The 19,999-nt window shown below is 37.2% G+C and overlaps 1 protein-coding gene across 8 annotated transcripts; it reads right to left on the bottom strand.

Moving 5' to 3' along the window:
* Positions 1–1,087: 1,087 nt before the first annotated feature.
* KRT222 (keratin 222) lies at positions 1,088–10,548 on the bottom strand. 8 transcript variants are annotated; one of them, XM_001500146.5, is made up of 6 exons: positions 10,359–10,548; positions 7,173–7,301; positions 6,108–6,328; positions 3,898–3,974; positions 3,581–3,716; positions 1,088–3,149 (listed from the first exon to the last, which is right to left on the bottom strand). In XM_001500146.5, the coding sequence occupies exons 1-6, from the start codon at positions 10,452–10,454 to the stop codon at positions 2,921–2,923; spliced, it is 888 nt and encodes a 295-aa protein (XP_001500196.1). In that variant the 5' UTR covers positions 10,455–10,548; the 3' UTR covers positions 1,088–2,920. The 8 variants fall into 8 exon arrangements, with proteins under 8 accessions (XP_001500196.1, XP_023508314.1, XP_070083425.1 ...); XM_023652546.2 differs by having other exon boundaries at positions 6,108–6,343; positions 10,359–10,545; XM_070227324.1 differs by having other exon boundaries at positions 10,279–10,530.
* Between the last annotated feature and the right edge of the window lie 9,451 nt (positions 10,549–19,999).

Here is a 19,999-nt window from a genome sequence, read left to right as displayed (position 1 = left end):
TACCTTAGTTCACAATATTTATTTGTAGTGTGGCCATAAATATTGTCAATCTGTGTGTACATGCTGGCCATAATTTGTAAACATAGAGCCAAATTCTGCCCTGTGCACAAACTTTCCTTTGATTTCATGTGTTCATGTGTGTGTGCATATTATTTAACTAAAATTTAATCTTGGCCTATGTCCCGTAATACATTTCCATTTGAAACTTTCAAATTAATTTAAGCATTTTTTGACTTTAGAGAAGATTTTTGTGCTTTAAAAACTAGCATGTTAGAACAATTTAAATTGGGTAACTCACTGGAAAAGAATAATTCTTCTGACAGCAACTGCAGAATTAAAAAATTCCCTTTACCTGTTGTGTTTTGACCTATTACTTAATCATTGTCAGCTACAGTTGTCCTCACAAATTCTTCTCTTGCAGTGACAATTTTCATCCACATAGTACTGTATATTTGAGTATTGCTCTGCCGAATATATTCACATGTATTTTATTTCAAACAACTCTGTGAGGTGGGTGGGGTAGGAATTATTACCAAGCACCACCTTTGCCTTTAAGTGTGAAAATTGAAGCCTAGGGAATTTAAGAGATTCCTTCCTGGTTACGTGGGTAATTAGTGACAGCTGCAGGGCTGAGATCCTACAATTGTTAGTCCTTGGAATTACTCTTTATTTTTGTATTTTGTCATGGAAGCATGCATTTGAACTATTCCAGAGAGACTGAAGAATGCTTTCTATTCATCCATAAAATAAGGATAATATTATGCATCTTGTAGGATGGTTGTAAGGATTAAAGATTATGTATGAGTATGCTGAGTACAGTGCCAGGAGCAGGGTAAGCATTTTGCAAATGGTGGCTACTGTTATTATACTTTCCCTAGGATTATGGGATTGTTTTTATGTTGATTTTTTATTAAAATATACCATTTATTAGAATATACCATTCTTAATTGTTTTTGTAAAAAAAAGTATAAAAACCATTATCTCTCCACTGTGGTTGCAGTTGTCCTGGTCCCCAAGTGAGCTAACCATTTTGGAACATTTAAACTCAGAACAATGTATCAAACTCAAATACAATGTAGCTTTAGAGTTCATGTTTCAAGTTTTTTTTATTGTAGTGGTATCATTTACTTTGGTAAATTCATATCCCCATTTAAAATGTCCCAAAGCAAAGAAAACTGTTATAAATTCAAGAACTGTATTTTAAAATGTACATGGTATGCACACAATAGCTGCATAGTGGAATTACTTAACAAGCAGGTACATTCATGATGCTCAGCACTAGGTTTTTAACACTGCATAAAGATTACACTAGATACATTGTTTTATTATGATTACTGTTGCTTCCTACAGTAACTTTAGTACAGTAGCTTATATGATTGCACTTTTCAAAGCTTTAATAAAGTTAGTAGCATTTAACTAATATTGAATGAAAACACTTTTACATAGAGGATGTATTTTAGGTCAGATGCTTATGCAAGTCTAAGCACTTAGCATGCTGCTATATCCTTGACAGAACAAAATCATCCCTTTCACTAAATAGAAAAAGCCAAGCTAAAAGGAATCCGAAGTAATTGAAAGAAAATCTAAAATTTTATATCCCTGTATTATGTTAAAGATTACTTAACATAATTTTCTTCTAGTTAAAATATGCAGTTTTCTTCTGGTTGAAATAAAGGAGAGAGAGAGATTGGGGGCAAAGGCTGTACTGAAATGTTAACATAGCTGTAGCCCTTTAGCTTGGAAAAAAAGTATGGTGAGTTGTACTCAACATTTTTTCTGCTTAGAAAAAAATTAATAGCTTATAAATTTCTAATGTTTTAAAACAGGTATTTATTATTTAAGGTCTTAAAATAAATCTACCTGTATTAAACAAATTAGGTTGTTTAAAAATCTTTGCAACAATACTTGACTTATTCACAAATATATTTTCTGTCCATATTTATTACAGTTTGAACAATTTAAAAACATAAATCTTGCAAATACTCTTGGCTTGGACAACAATACTGTTATCTTAATTCACACAAATGATTGCAAGAAATATTTGTAATACTTTATAGAATATCTTATCTAACGCTCACATCAAATACTCAAATTAATCACATTGAACTTTACAGATGGGAAAGTTGGGATGGTGAGAGGTGAGATAGCTCTGTTTTAGTAATTGTAGTAATTTCTTGTTTTGTGTGTGCAGCTGGCCTTCTGATTTTCTGTGGGGGAGGACACAACATTGAAACTTCTTTGAATAAAGTAAACTCTTCTGGAAGTCAGATAACGATTACAAAAACTTTCAGATGAAGATTAACTTAATCGTCAATTAGCCCTGGGGCATACTCTATAGTTTGCTCAGAACTGCTCGTGGAAACTTATTTTTCTAAGTGTGCCAATGATTGTCTCAAAGGAAAAATTTTGGTTAAGTAAATAGTGAGTCCTATTTAAAAGTTTGTTTCTAATTGCTTTCTTTTTTAAGTAGAAAAATCTTTTGAGATAGAACCAGTCATCAGATAATGATGAATAACTCAGTATGATTCTTAAGATAATACAATCATATTTAAACAAACTTCCCTTTTCCTTAGAGTATTCAGCCATAGAGTGAAATTTCAAAGACTTTGCTAAGCCATCTTCATGTGTATAATCTCTGATAAAATTTCCAGGGAAAAAGAAGACTATTTGAAGAATGACTAAAATAGAAACTCTACTGAATTTCTGATTTTATTTTTAAGCTTCCCCTCTCCAAAAAATATACCCATAATTAGGTTCAGAGAAATTTTGTCCTTTACTTTTTTTTTTTCTGAAGAGAATCACACATAGATCATAACACACGTACTTAATAACTTACATTTTGGGACAGAAGGCAGTCAGCATGGCCCACCTTGGTCCATCCCAATGTCATTTTCAAATCAAGTCACATCCTGTCTTTGGGTTAGTTAGCTGCTGATGGAGGTTTGATAGAGGGGATACTGCATGATCTTCTCATGATAAGCCTGACTTCTATGTCTGGCAGATTATCCTGCTTAGTCTGTAAACACCCTTCGTCGGTGGCTGCTAAATGAAGGTCAAATCGAAGAGAAACAGATTTTTTCCTTAAGCGAGGGTTATCTTTAAAGAAGGAACCTTCCCATTCTTTGATAACTTCATCCACTTTCTCTGTCCTGAAATGATAAAATAAACTTTTCTATATGAAGAAGTATAGATATATTTTAAAAAATGTAATATGTATTCCATGTGAAAAAGAAATCAAGAAATTTGTATAATTTGTATTTTACATTTTAAATTATAACTTACATTTTGGAATTTATAGTTTACATACTTTAAAAGTCATGTGAATATAATTTCTAGGGAATTCAATGGAATTCTCATGGTTTGGTTATATTTTTAGAGAAACGGTGAATTAAGTACTCAATCCTTAGTTAAGTACTCCATCTGAGTTTTCATTTATATATATTTATTCACGTCAGATTAAAAACCATGGTATATTAAAATTATCTTTGGAAATATTCAAAGATTACTGAGATTACTCAATTGAAGTTAATTTCTTTGCATATGTTTATTATTATTTCTTGGTCAAAATTATTTTACTTACTGAATAGTACCATGAGCTTCAGTGCTTTCCTTCACGATATTTCCATTTAATATTGCCTGTTTGGTCACTGTTTCCACTTTTTCATTCTCATACTTTTGTGGGACTTTCGTTGAAAAAGATATTTCATTTATAATGGCTGTGAAAATGTTATTTATGAAGTATTAAATTACAGTGTGGAAGTGCTATTCACAGTCAACTTATGTCAAACTTTATTCAAATATTGCTTGGTTTTGCTACTTTAGAGTATTTAATTTATTCATAATCCCTATAAATGACATTTTACTTTTCAACTTAGTTTACTTATATCAGAAACTCACCTGAAGGTAAAACAAAACCAACTCTACTTGTGGTAGGTTTTTCTTCTTTTTTCTCACCTTGGATACAACCATAATATCTGAAATTGGAAAGAATTACATTATAGGAGCAACATTGTATTAGCATATAATTGAAACAAATGCTCACCAGTAAGAGAATGGATAAATTGTATGTTCATACATTGTATATTCAATGTATTAACTGTATATACAGTGTATATTCATACACTGTATATTAATACAATGGAAATACTATTTAGCAGTGAAAATAAATGAACTAAGTGTACACTGTATGTTTATGGATGAATCTTCCAAGTATAACATTGAGTGGACCAGAAAAAGATAAGTTGTTGCTAAGATTATAAAGGTTGGGGGCTGGCCCCGTGGCCGAGCGGTTAAGTTCGCGCGCTCCGCTGCAGGCGGCCCAGTGTTTCGTTGGTTCGAATCCTGGGCGCGGACATGACACTGCTCATCAAACCACGCTGAGGCAGCGTCCCACATGCCACAACTAGAAGGACCCACATCGAAGAATATACAACTATGTACCGGGGGGCTTTGGGGAGAAAAAGGAAAAAATAAAAAAATCTTAAAAAAAAAAAAAAAGATTATAAAGGTTAAAATAATATGCAAAACAATTTCATATTTTGCCTAGGGATATATACATATTAGTATAAAGGAATGTATGAGGCTAATAAGCATCAAATTTGGGAGCCAGATTAGACTGAGGGAGGAGGATGAGGTGGGGGTGATGTGGTTTAGGTGTCGGGGTAAGGGTGGGTGGGGGTGGGGTTGGGGGAGACTTCAACAACATTGTAACTGTTTCACTTCTTAAGCTGGGGGAGGTGCATACATGAGAGTTCACTATACTTTTTTTGATACTTTCTTGTATATCTTTTTTTTTTTAAGGTTGGCACCCGAGCTAACATCTGTTGCCAGTCTTTTTCTTTTCTTCTTCGTCTCCCCAAAGCCCCCCAGTACATAGTTGTATATTCTAGTTGTAGGCCCTTCTGGTTGTGCTATGTGGGGCACCGCCTGATGAGCAGTGCCATATCCACACCTGGATCTGAACTGGCAAAACCCTGGGCCGCCAAAGCAGAGTGCATAAACTTAACCACTTGGCCACGGGGCTGCCCCATGTATATCTTAAATATAGCATAACAAAATTTAAAAAAATACTGTTAAAGACCACTTTATCAACATCTTGAATGATTAAGCATTAAATAAAATTTACAACCATTTATTTTATTTAATAATAAATTATGTATATATTTACATAGCACTGTCTTAAGCACTTTACAAATGTTAATTCACTTAATCCTCACAGCAATCCTATGAGGTAGCTAACATTATTCCCATTTTATAGGTGAGAAAACTGAGGCTCAGAGAGGTTCGGTAACTTGCCTAGCACCACTCAGCTAGTAAGTGGTATATTTTGAATTTACGTTTTTCAAAGATTTAGTAAATGTCTTATTGTAGGTTAAAGTAGTTTCGTCTAATTTTATAGAGGTCTCAGAATTCTGAAGCAAGGAAGAATAAAGTTTTCTTTTTATGAGAACATGGAAAATTGGAGGTTGTGCTGTATTCAAAGCCATGTGACCTTCTAAGTGATTATGGATTATGAAATTTTGTGAATTAATAAGGATTCTTCTTTTGATACCTTTTGTTATCAGGACATCTGGAAGTCTTTTAAGTCACGTACTCCGAACAACACTGCTTTCCATGGTTGTAATATAATCACATTATTATTATTATTAATTACTATTTGTTTGATGTTTGATGTGTGGTGGGTGTGGGCTCTTGGGTGGGGGCGGGGACGTAGTAATAGTATGTGAATTTTCCAAGCTTTCTTTGTGTGTGGTCCATAGAAGGCACTGACTAATTCTAAAAGAGATGAATGGCAAGGGAAGTGAGAAAGTTAAGAAAGGTCATTTTTGTAGCAATTGAGAATTGTTACATTTTGTTCCAGGCTCAGTGTGCTCTTTGTTGTAGCTAATGTCCCTGACTTCGGTTGTTATGTTCATAATTTGGGGAGGCTGATAATAGTTCTTCCACATATTCTTTGCAATGGCTACTAATCCTACTTTGTTGTAGGCGGTCAATGAGTATGCCGTGGTGATGATGGGTTTTTAAGATTTAATTTCTCTGACTACATCAATGACGTCAGTGGTGCTGTATTTCTGGCCACTTGTTATTAACCATATGGAATTAGGTACCTGATTTCTTCCTTTTCTAGGAGGCGGCGATAAGTTGCTATTTCTTGTTCTAGCCTCATCTTTGTGTTGAGAAGCATCTCATGCTCTTGAAGCTGCTTTTCGATGCCACGCCTTACTTCCTGTAGCTCTTTTTCTAGTCTTTCAATCACGGCCTCTAAGTCTTGCAGCTGCGTCTGGTAATGTTGCTCGCTGGCGTGTAGGGAGTGTTCAAGGCCCCTTTCCTGTTTTATATAGATCTTCATCAGTGAAACAAAATGTGTTTCTGAAATCTGATTTGCAATGTCTTCATCCTGTTGTGTTCTTTCTTAAAAAGGTTGCAATAATTGTATAACACTTAGGCAAGGGGTTTTTCTTACAGCTTTATGAATAACCCAAGTTAAAAAAAGTTATTTATGTTTTATACATGTAGCTAGAGAGCTTACTATTTCAAAGGACTAGTGTGATAATTCTTATGGCAAAAAAAAATTCTTCAGTGTGAACTTGTTGTATCACTCTGATTTACAGTCATCCCTCGGTATCCACAGGGGATTGGTTCCAGGACCCCCCAGGGAGACCCAAATCCAAGGATGCTCAAGTCCCTTAGATGGCCTGTCTTACCCAGGGATTCCACCTCTATGGTGATGGAGGGCCGACTGTATTTGATTTTTTAAATATTGAAAGTATAGAATATTGAATATCAAAGCCAGAGCAGACTGCTTGTAAAAGACATTTTAGGAAAGTGTTTAAATATTTTTCTATTAGAAGTCTCAATCTCACTGTTATGACTTTGGTTAATGACAAAGGCTCTATTCCCCTACTCCAACAATTTGAGAACCCCAGCCTGATCAGGAAAGATTACTTCATTTTTATAGGCATGAGCTAAACCTTGAATGAATTGATAATAGCACTTGTCATGATGGAGGCAGGGGTGGAGGGGCGGGTAGATGAACTAGGACCAGGGATAGAATTCAGTGGCCTTGATTTTTAGCTTCTCACTGTAAAGTAATGGACATGATTCCTTTCCCTCTCTTAATCAGGTGACATCTGGGGACTCAATGGGCCGGTCACTTTTGAGATCATTCTCACCACAGCATGGAGAGATTCAATTTCCACTTGCAGGTGGTACCACTGGCGACGGGCTTCCTTGAGTTCTGCTTGAGCAGCCTTTAAAGCCTCTTCATCTTTGTCCATTTTTTTGCTTATATCTTCTTCTAGCTAGAAGAAGGCCAATAACAACAATAACAAAAAAACAAAGAGCGCTCTTGAAAATGAGACATTTAAAGCAAATATAGAAAAATAATATAAGAAGTGAATCATTTTTTTCTTCAAATTGTTAGATTACAAGTGTATTCTAGTGCTTAGTTACTAATATGTGAGCAAGTCTGTCTCAGTTTTCTCAGATGTAAAATGAACCTCAAAAGTCCTTTCCGACCATGACAGTCTATGAAATGCAGAAAAACACATCTGTTTGAATGAAAAGTAACAGTTTGCAGGACGTAAGTTTGAGACCTCTGATTCTTAACTTTCCATTATTTATGATATCATTAAGGAAGACAAATTGAAAATTTGCTACTATTTCCCTCCCATATTTTCCTGTAGGTTGCTTTATAAAAAGCAGCTATAAATCCTAAACTGATCAATTCTGGGACTGGGTGTATGGACAAGGAGTAAATACTGCTGGAAAGTATATTATGAATAATTTAGAGAATTAAGGCATTAGAGGTTCTAAAATAGACTTCAGTATTAAGAAAACCCATTGTTGATTTACCTTTATAAAAAATGTTCTTTTTAGAAGGAATGTTAATCTTGGCTATCTAGGGTAGTAGCAAAAATGACATCTTTAAAGATTGTTTTCTAAATGTCCTCATATTAAATAACAAGAGGAATATTGTTTCATCTGTAAATGTTTTTATGCTGATGTTGGAATTAAATTGTCTTTTGACAGAACTCTTAACATTTGGCCCCAAGAGCAATAGGAGCAATGCGTGGAATTGACTGTAGTATTTTGAAGCAAAATGACAACTTTTTACAAAAATGAGTTTTAAAATAAAAAAATTAATTTGATGATACAATAGATTTTTTTAAAAGGATACGTTGGAGTCAGTGAAAGTCTATGAATACAGTTTAGGGCAAGGTATTAGAGAACAAAATTCCCATGTTCTTTTGGTTTATTGTGTCACTTGTTCTTAGCGTCACTTGGTAAAGGCAAGCAGAAGCACATATCAGAGCAATGACAGAAGAGAATGTCAGGAATTTAGGAAATAGCAGAGCATAAAAATGCTGATATCTACTGGTCTTTTGATTTTGAGTGTGGAACCACAGCAAGGTTGTGTGGTAGCTGGATTCCAAAGATGGCCTCCAATGAACCACATCTCCCAAAATTCATGTACTTGTTTGGTCCCCTTCCACAGTGAATCTGGGCTGCCCTGCATCTTGCTTTAGCCAGTAGAATGTGGCAGAAGTGCCAGTTTTAGGCCTAAACCATAGGAAGTCCTGGACAACTTCCACTTCTTTGCTTTTGGGAGCCCTGATCCAACATACAAGAAGTCTGGATACCCAGTGGGAGAGATCATATAGAGAGGCCAGAGGGAGAGAGACCGTGAGGCCACATGCAGAAAGAGAGAAACAGGCCTCGTTGTCTCAGCTGAGCCAGACTTCCAGAAATCTCCTGCCAGGGTGCCAGACACATGAGTGAGCCACCTTGGCTGTCCCAGCTAGGTTTTGCCCCAAGATGACTGCAGTCCAGCCAATGTCATATGTCCCAGAAGAATCACCCCCACTGAACCCAGTCAACCCACAAAATCATGGCGGGGATACAATGGCTGTTTTAAGCCACTAAGTTTTGGGGTGGTTTGTTCTACAGAAAAAGTAACTAAAATAGCTTATGTTTCCTTATTTTGTAGCAATTAATGAGGCTTTCTTGAATTTATTCCAGCTGACTTCCTGACTTCTTTAAAGAAAATCCCCTAAAGTAGGTTTATGTTAAAATGACTCTGAACGAAACTTACTGTAGTCTTGCTTTTTCACTTTAATTTATTCATTTCAGCATTGTGACTTGTAAACTAAATAACTTTTATTTTTACTGTTGCAAAAGAAAATGTTTTTTGGTTTATAATTTTCAGAAATTGTCATCTATTAATTTTTTTTTCTGTAAAAGGTAAGTGAACTATTCTGACACTTAAATCAAATATCCCAGTGATTTTGCTTAATCTAGGATACTGACCATTCTTTATGAAGACTGAAAATGTTACCCAAAGGTGAAATTTATAATGTTACTAAAGGTGAATTGTTAACGGAATGAAGACCTATGATTTCCCAGCAATATCTTTTTTCCTTTTAGTTATATTCTCTAGTAAACTCTTTGCTCTGTCTGGGTACTTGGAATAGAATTTGAACTCAGATATAATAGGTAAACTAAAAAAAAAATCCCTGAAATTCTGAATCTTTGTTTCTAAAATATTTGTTTGTACATTTGTTTAAAGATTAGAGACCTTAATTAATTGCTAAAGGTGATTTTCACTTTAAAACAAAGTAAGTCTATGAAATCAGGAGTTAGCCCTTATTTACCTGGGCACTCTCTTTTTTCAATACTTAAATATTGCATGCTTAGTATTGGAAATAAACATTTCTCATCTTATAGTACAAAAGCAAAAATCTATAATCTAAGTAGAGAGTCATTATCAATTTGGGGAATTTTGATCATTCCAATTTATATCATTGTTCCTAAATGCTATGTTCACATACTCAGATGATTTCTATTTATAACAATCTGGTATAAAACTGAACTCATTACAAAGATGATGGAAACCTTTTAGACCTATTTTACTTAGTTTTTTCTCTACAAAGTGTGCAAGCTAATAAATCTTACCATAAAGCTTGTCATTTTAAACATGTTATTTACGTAATCTCTATAAATAACTCCGTAATATCTTTGAAGGGTATTTGAAATGCTTCCTTCCTGAAGGATGTCTAAAAGAGGTTAGAGTGAACCATTTTATTGTATGTTGACCCCATGTTTTGTTAATGATAGTCACCTCATAATTTACATAAAAACCAAATGCATCAATCGACATTTATCTGCTGCTAGTTTGACAGTATAATCACAGCATTTTCCCCTGTAGCCCCAGTCACACTGCAGTAACAGCTAAATTCCTTCCCCAGTATATGCTGCATTGAAAAGGAAATACTGTACCTCAGAGAGGCCGGGGCAGGAATTGGATAGACATGGATTGTCTCCTTATCCTGGAAGGTGCCTGTCTATGAAATCATTACCTGGATCCTTGTTGAGAGCACGGTCTCTATCTGATTTCTGGTGAGGAGCTTTTCATAGTGTGCCCTGATCTCATTGAGTAGCTGGGACAGCTCCATTCTGTTCCCATCCTCCACCTTGGCTAACTGAACCTTATCGATAGGCTGAGTCGCTGCGGCAGAGCCTGCTTTGTCTGCGTCGCCAGCGGAGACAGCCTGTGGAGCCTTAAAGACGCAGAGCTCCTTTTTCAGAAGCCACGGATATTCCCGTGTTTCTAATCAATTATTCAAATAATAGGTAAACCCTTTTCTCCTATTGTTTTTGGTATCGTAGAAATGTCAGACTCTCCATAAAGGAACAGGAAAACGAAAACATCCTCAGTATTTCTAAATTGGTTCTTTGTAAAACTGAGCACTTTTGGGGGAAAAATTAATTCATCTTGTAGAAAGGAAATGGGGCATAACAAGGAAAATTATATTTTGTTTTCTGAAGATATTGCGTGGAATAAATCTGGGCCCACAACATGATAGCTAAACTGTTCTTTTACAATTTTTCTCACCATTTGGATTATTTAAACAGAAATCCTAAGGGAGGGGCATTAGAATATGTTGTAAATATTGAATATTCTGACAGTTATGGGAAAAAGCTACCATCAGATTAAGTTGACAGTTGTCATTGGCCACAGCACTGTTTGACTGTATTTCTCTCAAATGCGTATAGTGTGGCTCCTGGCCAGCTCCTGGCCTGACAGCAGGGCTTGACGTACTGAGGTGAATTCCTGAAGGCATATTATAGGTGAAGCTATAGCTAGAGATAAATGCTAATAGAGTATGAGAGCTGAGAGTTAAAATTTCCCGCGTTTTAATAAGGTTGAAGAAATGGAACCAGATGGTCCCTGCACAGGGTGTATTCACCGCGGTAAGATTTATCGTGGGGTTGCTCCCTCATTAGTAAACATATGGTTAATGACAACTCACACTTGTAAATATAACATTTGTGCAGCTCTTCTAACTTTAAAAAGCACCTTTACATCTGTCATTCCGTCCAGTCTTCACAATCCCTGTCATTTTGTAATCTGTAAAGATGCCAAACCTGAGGCAGGAGAGGTTAAGGCGTCTTGCCCAAGGTCATATGGCAATGTAATGGCATCCTTGGGATTAGAACTTTGCTTGTTTCTCTGTATTTCATATATTGCCCTGTCTGCCTCTGCGTTCTCTCTCTCCTAACCTAAATTCCTTGCTTAATCTGGCAATCTAGTTGCCAGGTGTGACTGAAATATTTTCGAGAATAGATCTATCATTGTTATTTGTAGAGTGACTTGGCTGAGATTGTATCTAGAGCGTAGTTCAGGAAATAATCAATCTTTGGCTCTAGCACTCACAGGGCCTTTGAATGTGCATGGTCCTCCTTTAATTTCTGAATTAATTCACTGCTGGCCAGCCCAGTCTGTGCCGGGCATTCCCGTAGCTTCAGAAATCTTAGCAATGCAAATAAGGAAGGATGTCATTCTTATAGGGATCATCTTGAATCCACTCTAGTTATTAGAAAAAGAAATCACTTGAAAATGTTGTACTTTATTAATAGGAACAAATTCATTGTAACACACATCACAACTCCCAAAATGCTGAGGTTGAGGACACCATCTCTAGGGACATTCATGAGAGTGAGTCCCCAGGTCCTTGGGAATTAGAATTCAAGACCGAAGGCCATTCATTCATTCATTCATTCGGTTATTTGAGGGCTACTGTCTGCACAGCAGTGTGCTGGGTGCAGATAAAGTGCTAGAGGAGTTCTGAAGAGGAGAGGTGACCTCCTAGGGCATGTGGTGGGAAGAAAAGATGCAGAAGGCATTATAGAAGCAACAGTAAAAAAAAAGAAAAAAAAAATGGCTCAGGCCCAGATCATGGGAAGGCAGGCTATGAAGGCTGGATTTTATTTGGTAGGTAATGGAGAGTCATTGCTGGTTTATGACATGAGGAGTCATAATGGTCACATGGTCAGATTAATTTGGGAATAGTGTGAAAGATTTCAGAGTAAGGACACTAATTACAGAACCGCTGTTCGTGAAAAGAAACATAAAACTATTTTTGAAGTTCAGAGTGAGAGATCGTGGGAAAGTGAATTTGAGTAATGCCATGGGAACTGAGCAGAGGGAGCATGCATGAAATCAGAAAGTTTTAGCAAGTGGCAACTGATTATGAAGGGAAAGGGTGGAGAGGTCAGAGATGACTCAGATTTACACTCTCTGCAGCTAGGACATCTGCGGTTCCATGATCAGAACAGGGAAGGGAGGAAGATAATTAGATTAAGTCCAGACCCTTAAAGCCACATGATGTAGTGGGAAGGACCTGGGTTCAAGCCTCTGCCTACCAATTACTGGCAAAGTGAGCTTGGGGAGTGCACTGATGCTCTTTGAACTTCAACTTCCTCATCTGTAAAATGAAATTAATGATGCATGCCTCATACCACTACCACTGTCATTGGTGGTTACCATTATCACCATTCTCATTTTGTAGATAAGGATACAGAAGTACAACAAAGTGCAGAGCCAAGATTCAAAGCCAGGCAGTCTGACTCCAGAGCCTACCCTTCAGAGCATACCTAATTTGAAACTTCTTAGTAATCAGAAGTAGAACACTTGGCACATAATAGAGGTCTTCAAATCCCTGCTACTTAGAGTGGGAACTTGTTAGAAATGCAGATTCCCAGGCCCCGCCCCGGACCTGTTAGATCAGCAGCTGCACTTTAACAAGATCTCTAAGTGATTTGGGTGCACACTAAAGTTTGAGAAGTGCCAGTTTAAATCACTGGTTCTCACACTTGTTTGCACATTGAAATCACTTAGAGAACTTTAAAAACTAGTGATGCCCCCCCCCCCCCATATTCTGATTTAATTAGCTCGGGATGTTGCCTGGGCATCAGAATTTTAAAAACTTCCTGGGTGAGACTAATATGCAGCAAAGTCTAAGAATCACTGTTATAAACGTTGTTTCCTTCCGCTCATTTCCCTCTCATGCTTCACCCAGAGGAGGTGGGTTGTTAAGTGTGAAGTAAGACTCCCAAATTTAAACTCTGGCAAGTCCATAGCCTCAGGTAGAGAAGACATATACATTGCTTGATTTTTCTTTAACAAATCAATCTTTATTCTGGGCTCCCATTCCGTAGAGGATGTATAATTAAATCTCCTCAATGGGACTTCCTGCCTTTTCTCCAAAGTGATGCATCTAAGTTTTGGGGACCCTCTGTAGTTGTGACTAGGGGGCCTGTATCGTCCTTGATGGATCTGTCCAAGTCTGTGTTCACTAAGTCAATTATTATTCTTCCCACTTGTCCCATTCTCATTGTTGGGGAAACAATTAAAAACAAAATCTCCCAACCGGGAAATCCTCTCCATAAAGGTAGCAGAGAAACAAAACACTTTTATAATTAAATAAACATTAAACCAGAATGCGATGCACATCACAGGCAATCCGCTAAGAGATTGCAAAGACAGAAAGAAATCTCACCCTTTTATACAGCCAAGCAGACAGAACCCATTACATCCCTGTTCTCAAGATAAATGGTAACTAGTCCTCAAGTAAGAGAACTTGACAGCACCATTTGTCATGCAGAGTTCATCCTAACTTTCCCTGGTAATTGGGGTCACTGTCTGTGTTAGCTAACGGGCTTCATATAAAGGGAAACAACACTTTATAATGGGAGGTAGGTTTGGAGAGAGTCTCCTACCTTCCCACAGGAACTGGGAGACCCGGGCGCTATTTTCCTCTGATGTTGACATTCCAAAGATATGGTTCCTAGGTCCTTGAGAAAGACATTCCTGGGTTGTAAAGCTGGCCAAAGGCTTACTTAGCTTTTAAAAAGATTTACTTATATTTTAAAGAGACAGAGAAAGAATTTACAATTACGAGGTTTCTAAAGTAAAAGCTCTAAGAAAAGGGACTGGGAGGGTTGTCTCTTCTCTTAGTTCAACAGGGAGAATTAAGCCTATTTGTTTAAGCTTGTGTTTGGCCTTACGGCATCCAGATGCTCTCTTCCATACTTCTTTCCACACTCAAAGGCTTGAGAATCACTGTGATGCTTCCGTGTGCCAGTGGCATGGAAATGCTAGGTAGATTGTTTGTGGCTCCATCTGCCCAGACACACTGCGCAACCGTAATCTATTTGGCTCTTGTCCCTTTCCTGGGGCCACAATCCAAAAACCAGGGCGCAGTGCTCCTGAGCAGTCAGGTCCCCAACTAACCTCCTGTTGACTCAGAAGCATGGCCTGGGGCTCCTCTCTCAAGGACCCTCCGCTGCCTCTGTCTCACCACTTCTTTCTCCCCTCTCCCTTCAGTCAAGGGAAGCTCTTCTGTTCGTCAGGGTTCTATTCTACAGTGCAAGCCCTGAGACCTGTCTGCCTTGTTTATGGCTCTGTCACCACTGTCTAGCTCTGTGCCTGGCACGGACATGGCAGACAATAAACATGTGCAGATGGAATGATGTTTCTTCTGAATGTTTTGCCTGGGCCCTGAGTCCTCCTCATTCTAAGACCAAGGACTTGGTTTTTGTTTCACTCTCCCCTCAGGCGATGAACCCAGAGTGACCTATTTGCTTGAAGGAGGTGAGGGGCAGGGAGTGAAGTACTAGGAGACAGATAAGTTCCGTAGTTCAAAAACCTCACGCTGTCCCCATTTTCAGTGTTTATACATCCAAGCAAGTCAGGCATGCACACATCCTCCATCTTGGTAGATTTTGGGGACTTTGGTATTAACCTTTGACATAAATAACATCTTTTCTAATCAGCTTGTACTTAAGATTGGCTTGCTGCTTTAAGGAGGGAAACAAATTTTGAAAGGAAAAGAATGGGCTCAATTATTTTTATGCAATGCGTGTGGACACATATGTATGCACTTTTTATGCAATGCACTTGGGCAACCTTTAAAATTCCTAATTTTATTGTATACAAGGGTCACATCTTAACCCATTTAATGTTCTCCTGTCCTACACATAAATATTGTGATTAAGTTTTATTCTAAAAAACATACCAGATACAACTGATGGCAACACAATTTTCTATTAAATGGCTTTCTCGTCCAGGCAGTTGTAAATAGGAATCTCTTTTCTTTGGACAGATGTATCAGTCCAACTGATTTTTTGATTTGGGGGATAATTCGTAGAGCTGGGGTATTATTTTGTTTATTAGGTGTAATTTCTTTAGCAGCTTAGGATATTGTGAGTCTGTCTTTTTAATCAGTCATGCATTTTAATAGGATTATAGATGCATAATTAGTCAGCAAATAAAGATGGATCTTTTTTTGTACTTAAAAAAATTGTTGTAAGTGACAGGCCTTTATTTTCCTGGTTTGTCTCCTTTTAGTTGTATTGTTGATTTTTCTACTTATAGGAGCATGCCGGCACATGGTATGGTTTAATCTTGTGTTTCATGTATCAGGTAAGCATATAATTAGGCAGAGATTTGTGTTGGAACGTGTTTGTCAGCATTTTTCAGCACGTTCCAAGGAGCATGAGTAATGCTCACATGCGTTTCCATGTGTCCTGCACACACATTTCAGATGGAGTGATGAAGCAGGGTATAGTACGCACGCAGGCTCACGTGTTCATGGTGGATACTGAATTCATTCTTTGCTGCTGTAACTCAAGAGTAAAAGGCAGAGTTATTTCTCTAAACAAGGACTTTGCCTTTGTGTCCTATTTTCTCTGGCATCTTTCGCAGCGCTTCCCCTTTCTACCTTGTTCACAGCAGCCCAACACACAGATGTTTCAGGCTCAAAAAGTAGCGTGAGTAGAGGGTGAGGACATTTTAGGATCAATTACTCTGTACAGTTTCGGTGTGTTACAAATACAATTCATGTTGTTATATTGTTACCTTTGCAGACTCTAAGCACTGAACAAAACTATTCAGCAATTCAATTTCCTTTTCTCCGTCTCCCTTTTTGTCTGAAGGTGCCTTAATTAAGTCCCAACCTTTGAAGTTGTGGTTCTTAGGCTAAAACTGTGCACCCACCCACCGCTTGACTTACAATATTCGCCTTTCTTTTCTGATCCTAGGAAGAGAAGGCTTTGTTGGGTCCTAAATACAACTCCCTCACCAGTTTGGCAGGTGTTTCCTTCACTTCCCTTCCTATCTTCGAAAGACTGATTTTTCTAAATCTTCTGTCTCTAGCTGATGACCTTGTCCCTGCTGCCTTCTGTTAAGTGTCCTGGAGAGTCCAGTCTTAGTTTATTCTAGACAATTGAATCCCTTGCCTTGTAGTCATCTTTTCCTGGCTTTTATCTTTGTTGTCTTCTTTTTCTCTGTCTTCCAAAAATTTTTTATTTTGTGTAAAAATTTTTTACTTAGGCCATTCTCACAGGCTTTTTGCCTTGCACAGCACATTTTAGCATCCTGACAGGTATTCCCCAAATTTTCCTAAAGGTCCCTTAATCCTGCTCAACTCTTCCCCTGAATGCAGCTGTGAATATTCTTCTCTTCAGCTTCGTCCATGTTTCTGTTTATAGTATTCTGTCACTATTATTCAGTGGTTAATAATACATATGTGTTTATTCATTGAAGGGCCTTTTTCATTTTTAATTACACTTTGTTTTCAGATAATTGTAGATTGAGTTGTAAGAAATAGTACAGAGAAATCCCACATTCACTTCGCTGAGTTCTCCCAATCGTAACATCTTATAAAACTAAGGGACAATATTACAACCAGGATGTTGACATTGATACAGTCAAGATACAGAACATTTCCATCACCATAAGGTTCTCTGCAGTTGTCTAGGGATTTTTCTGAGTGTTGGCTCTGGGTGGTATTCTGGGTACCCTGAAGGATGCAGAAAGGAACCGGATACTGATACTGTCAAAATTGTTTCAATTCGAGGTAATAAGTGGGGAGTGCTACAGAGAGGCACCTCCAAAGATGGAGTAATTACTTTTTTTTTCAATTATTTTATTGAGGTCATATTGGTTTATAACATTTTGTAATTTCAGATGTACGTTATTATATATCACTTTCAGTCTAGACTGCATCGTGCTCACCACCAATACCCTAGTTTTTATCTATCACCATACATATGTGCCCCTTTACCCCTTTTGCTCACCCCTGCCCCTTCCCCTCTGGTAACTACTAATCTGTTCTCTTTATCCATGTATTTGTTTATCTTCAACCTATGAGTGAAATCATATGATGTTTGTCTTTCTCTGGCTTATTTTACTTAACATAATACCCTCAAAGTCCATGTTGTTGCAAATGGGATGTTTTTGTCTTTTTTGTGGCTGAATAGTATTCCATTGTATATATATATACACCACATCTTCTTTATCCAATCATCAGTTGGTGGGCACTTGGATTGCTTCCACATCTTGGCTATTGTGAATAATGTTGCAATGAACATAGAGGTGCATAAGTCTCTTTGAATTGTTGATTTCATGCTCTTTGGATAAATAACCCAGTAGTAGGATAGTGGGATTGTATGGTATTTCTTCTTCTATTTTTAATGTTTTGAGAAATCTCCATACTGTGGTCCGTAGGGGCTGCACCAGTTTGCATTCCCACCAGCAGTATATGAGAATTCCCTTTTCTCCACATCCTCTCCAACATTTGTTATTTTTTTTGTCTTGGTAATTATAGCCATTCTGACAGGTGAAAGGTAATATCTCATTGTAGTTTTGATTTACATTTCCCTAATAATCAGTGATGTTGAACATCTTTTCATGTGCCTGTTGGTCATCTATATATCTTCTTTGGAAAAATGTCTGTTCGTATCGTCTGCCCATTTTTTGATCGAGTTGTTTGGTTTTTTGTTGAGTTGTATGAGTTCTTTATATATGTTGGAGATTAACCCCTTGTCAGATATACGACTTGCAAATATTTTCTCCCAGTTGGTGGGTTGTCTTTTTATTTTGTTCATGGTGTCCTTTGCCTTGCAGAAGCCTTTTAGTCTGATGTAGTCTCATTTGTTTATTTTTTCTTTTGTTTTCCTTGCCTGAGTAGACACAGTATTTGAAAAGATGCTGCTAAGACCGATGTCAAAGAGTGTATTGCCTATATTTTCTTCTAGGAGTTTTATGGTTTTAGGTCTTACATTCAAGTCTTTGATCCATTTTGAGTTAATGTTTGTGTATAGTGTAAGATAGTAATCTACTTTCATTCTTTTGTGTGTGGCTGTCCAGTTTTCCCAACACCATTTATTGAAAAGACTTTTCTTTCTCCATTGTATGTTCTTGGCTCCTTTATTGAAGATTAGCTGTCTGTAGATGTGTGGTTTTATTTCTGGGCTTTCAATTCTGTTCCGTTGATCTATGTGTCTGTTTTCGTACCAGTACTATGCTGTTTTGATTACTATACCTTTGTAATGTATTTTGAAGTCAGTGATTGTGATGCCTGCAGCTTTGTTCTTTTTTCTCAGGGTTGCTTTGGCTGTTTGGGGTCTTTTGGTGTTCCATATAAATTTTAGGTTTCTTTGTTCTATTTCCATGAAGAATAGCTTTGGGATTCTGATTGGGATTGCATTGAATCTGTAGATTGCTTTAGTTAATATGGACATTTTATCTATGTTTATTCTTCCAATCCATAAGCATGGAATATTTTCCATTTCTTTATATCTTCTTCAATTTCTTTCAATAATGTTTCATAGTTTTCAGTGTATACGTCTTTCACCTCTTTGGTTAAATTTATTCCTAGATATCTTATTCTTTTTGTTGTGATTATAAATGGGATTGTATTCTTGACTTCTCTTTCTGCTAGTTCATTACTAGTGTATAGAAGTGCAACTGATTTTTCTAAGTTGATTTTGTACCCTGCAACTTTGCTGTAGTTGTTAATTATTTCTAATAGTTTTCTGATGGATTCTTTAGGGTTTTCTATGTATAGAATCATGCCACTGTAAATAGTGAGAGTTTCACTTCTTCCTTTCCAATTTGAATACCTTCTGTTTCTTTTTCTTGCCTAATTTCTCTGGCTAAAACCTCCAGTATTGTGCTGAATAGGAGTGGTGAGAGTGGGCCCCCTTGTCTTGTTCCTGTTCTTAGAGGAATGGATTTCAGTTTTTCACTGTTAAGTATGAGATTGGCTGGGAGTTTGTTAAATATAGCTTTTATTGTTTTGAAGTACTTTCCTTCTCTACCCATTTTGAGAGTTTTTTTAAAAAGGTTGGCACCTGAGGTAACAACTGTTGCCAATCTTCTTTTTCTTTTTTTCTGAGTTTTCTCCTCAAAGCTTCCCAGTACATAGTTGTATATTCTAGTTGTGAGTCCTTTTAGTTGTGCTTTGTGGGACGCCGCCTCAACGTGGCCTAACGAACGGTGCCATGTCCGCTCCCAGGATCCAAACTGGGGACACCCTGGGCCGCCGAAGTGGAGTGCATGAACTTAACCACTGGGCCACAGTGCCGGCCCCAAGAGGTTTTATCAGAAATGGATGTTGGGTCTTGTAAAATGCTTTTTCTGCATTTATTGAGATGATCATGTGATTTTCATTCCTCATTTTGTTGATGTGGTGTATCACATTGATTGATTTGTGGGTGTTGAACCATTCCTGCATCCTTGGTATAAATCCCACATTATCAAGCTGTATGATCCCTTTAATGTATTGCTGTATTCAATTTGCCAATATTTTATTGTGGATTTTTGCATCTATGTTCATTGGTGATATTGGCCTGTAATTTTCCTTCTTTGTAT

The sequence above is a fragment of the Equus caballus genome, chromosome 11, assembly GCF_041296265.1.
Source record: "Equus caballus isolate H_3958 breed thoroughbred chromosome 11, TB-T2T, whole genome shotgun sequence".
NCBI lineage: Eukaryota > Metazoa > Chordata > Mammalia > Perissodactyla > Equidae > Equus > Equus caballus.
This window is presented reverse-complemented; position numbering and strand designations above follow the sequence as displayed.

Bases quoted from the DNA above. Each gene is read 5' to 3' on its own strand.
- KRT222 (XM_023652546.2), bottom strand. From the start codon at position 10,454: ATGGAGCTGTCCCAGCTACTCAATGAGATCAGGGCACACTATGAAAAG. The intron at 7,302-10,358 runs GTAATGATTTCA...GCCTTCTTCTAG, and splicing joins TGCTCTCAACAAGGATCCAG to CTAGAAGAAGATATAAGCAA. The intron at 6,344-7,172 runs GTGAGAATGATC...TCACTGATGAAG, and splicing joins TTGAATCTCTCCATGCTGTG to ATCTATATAAAACAGGAAAG.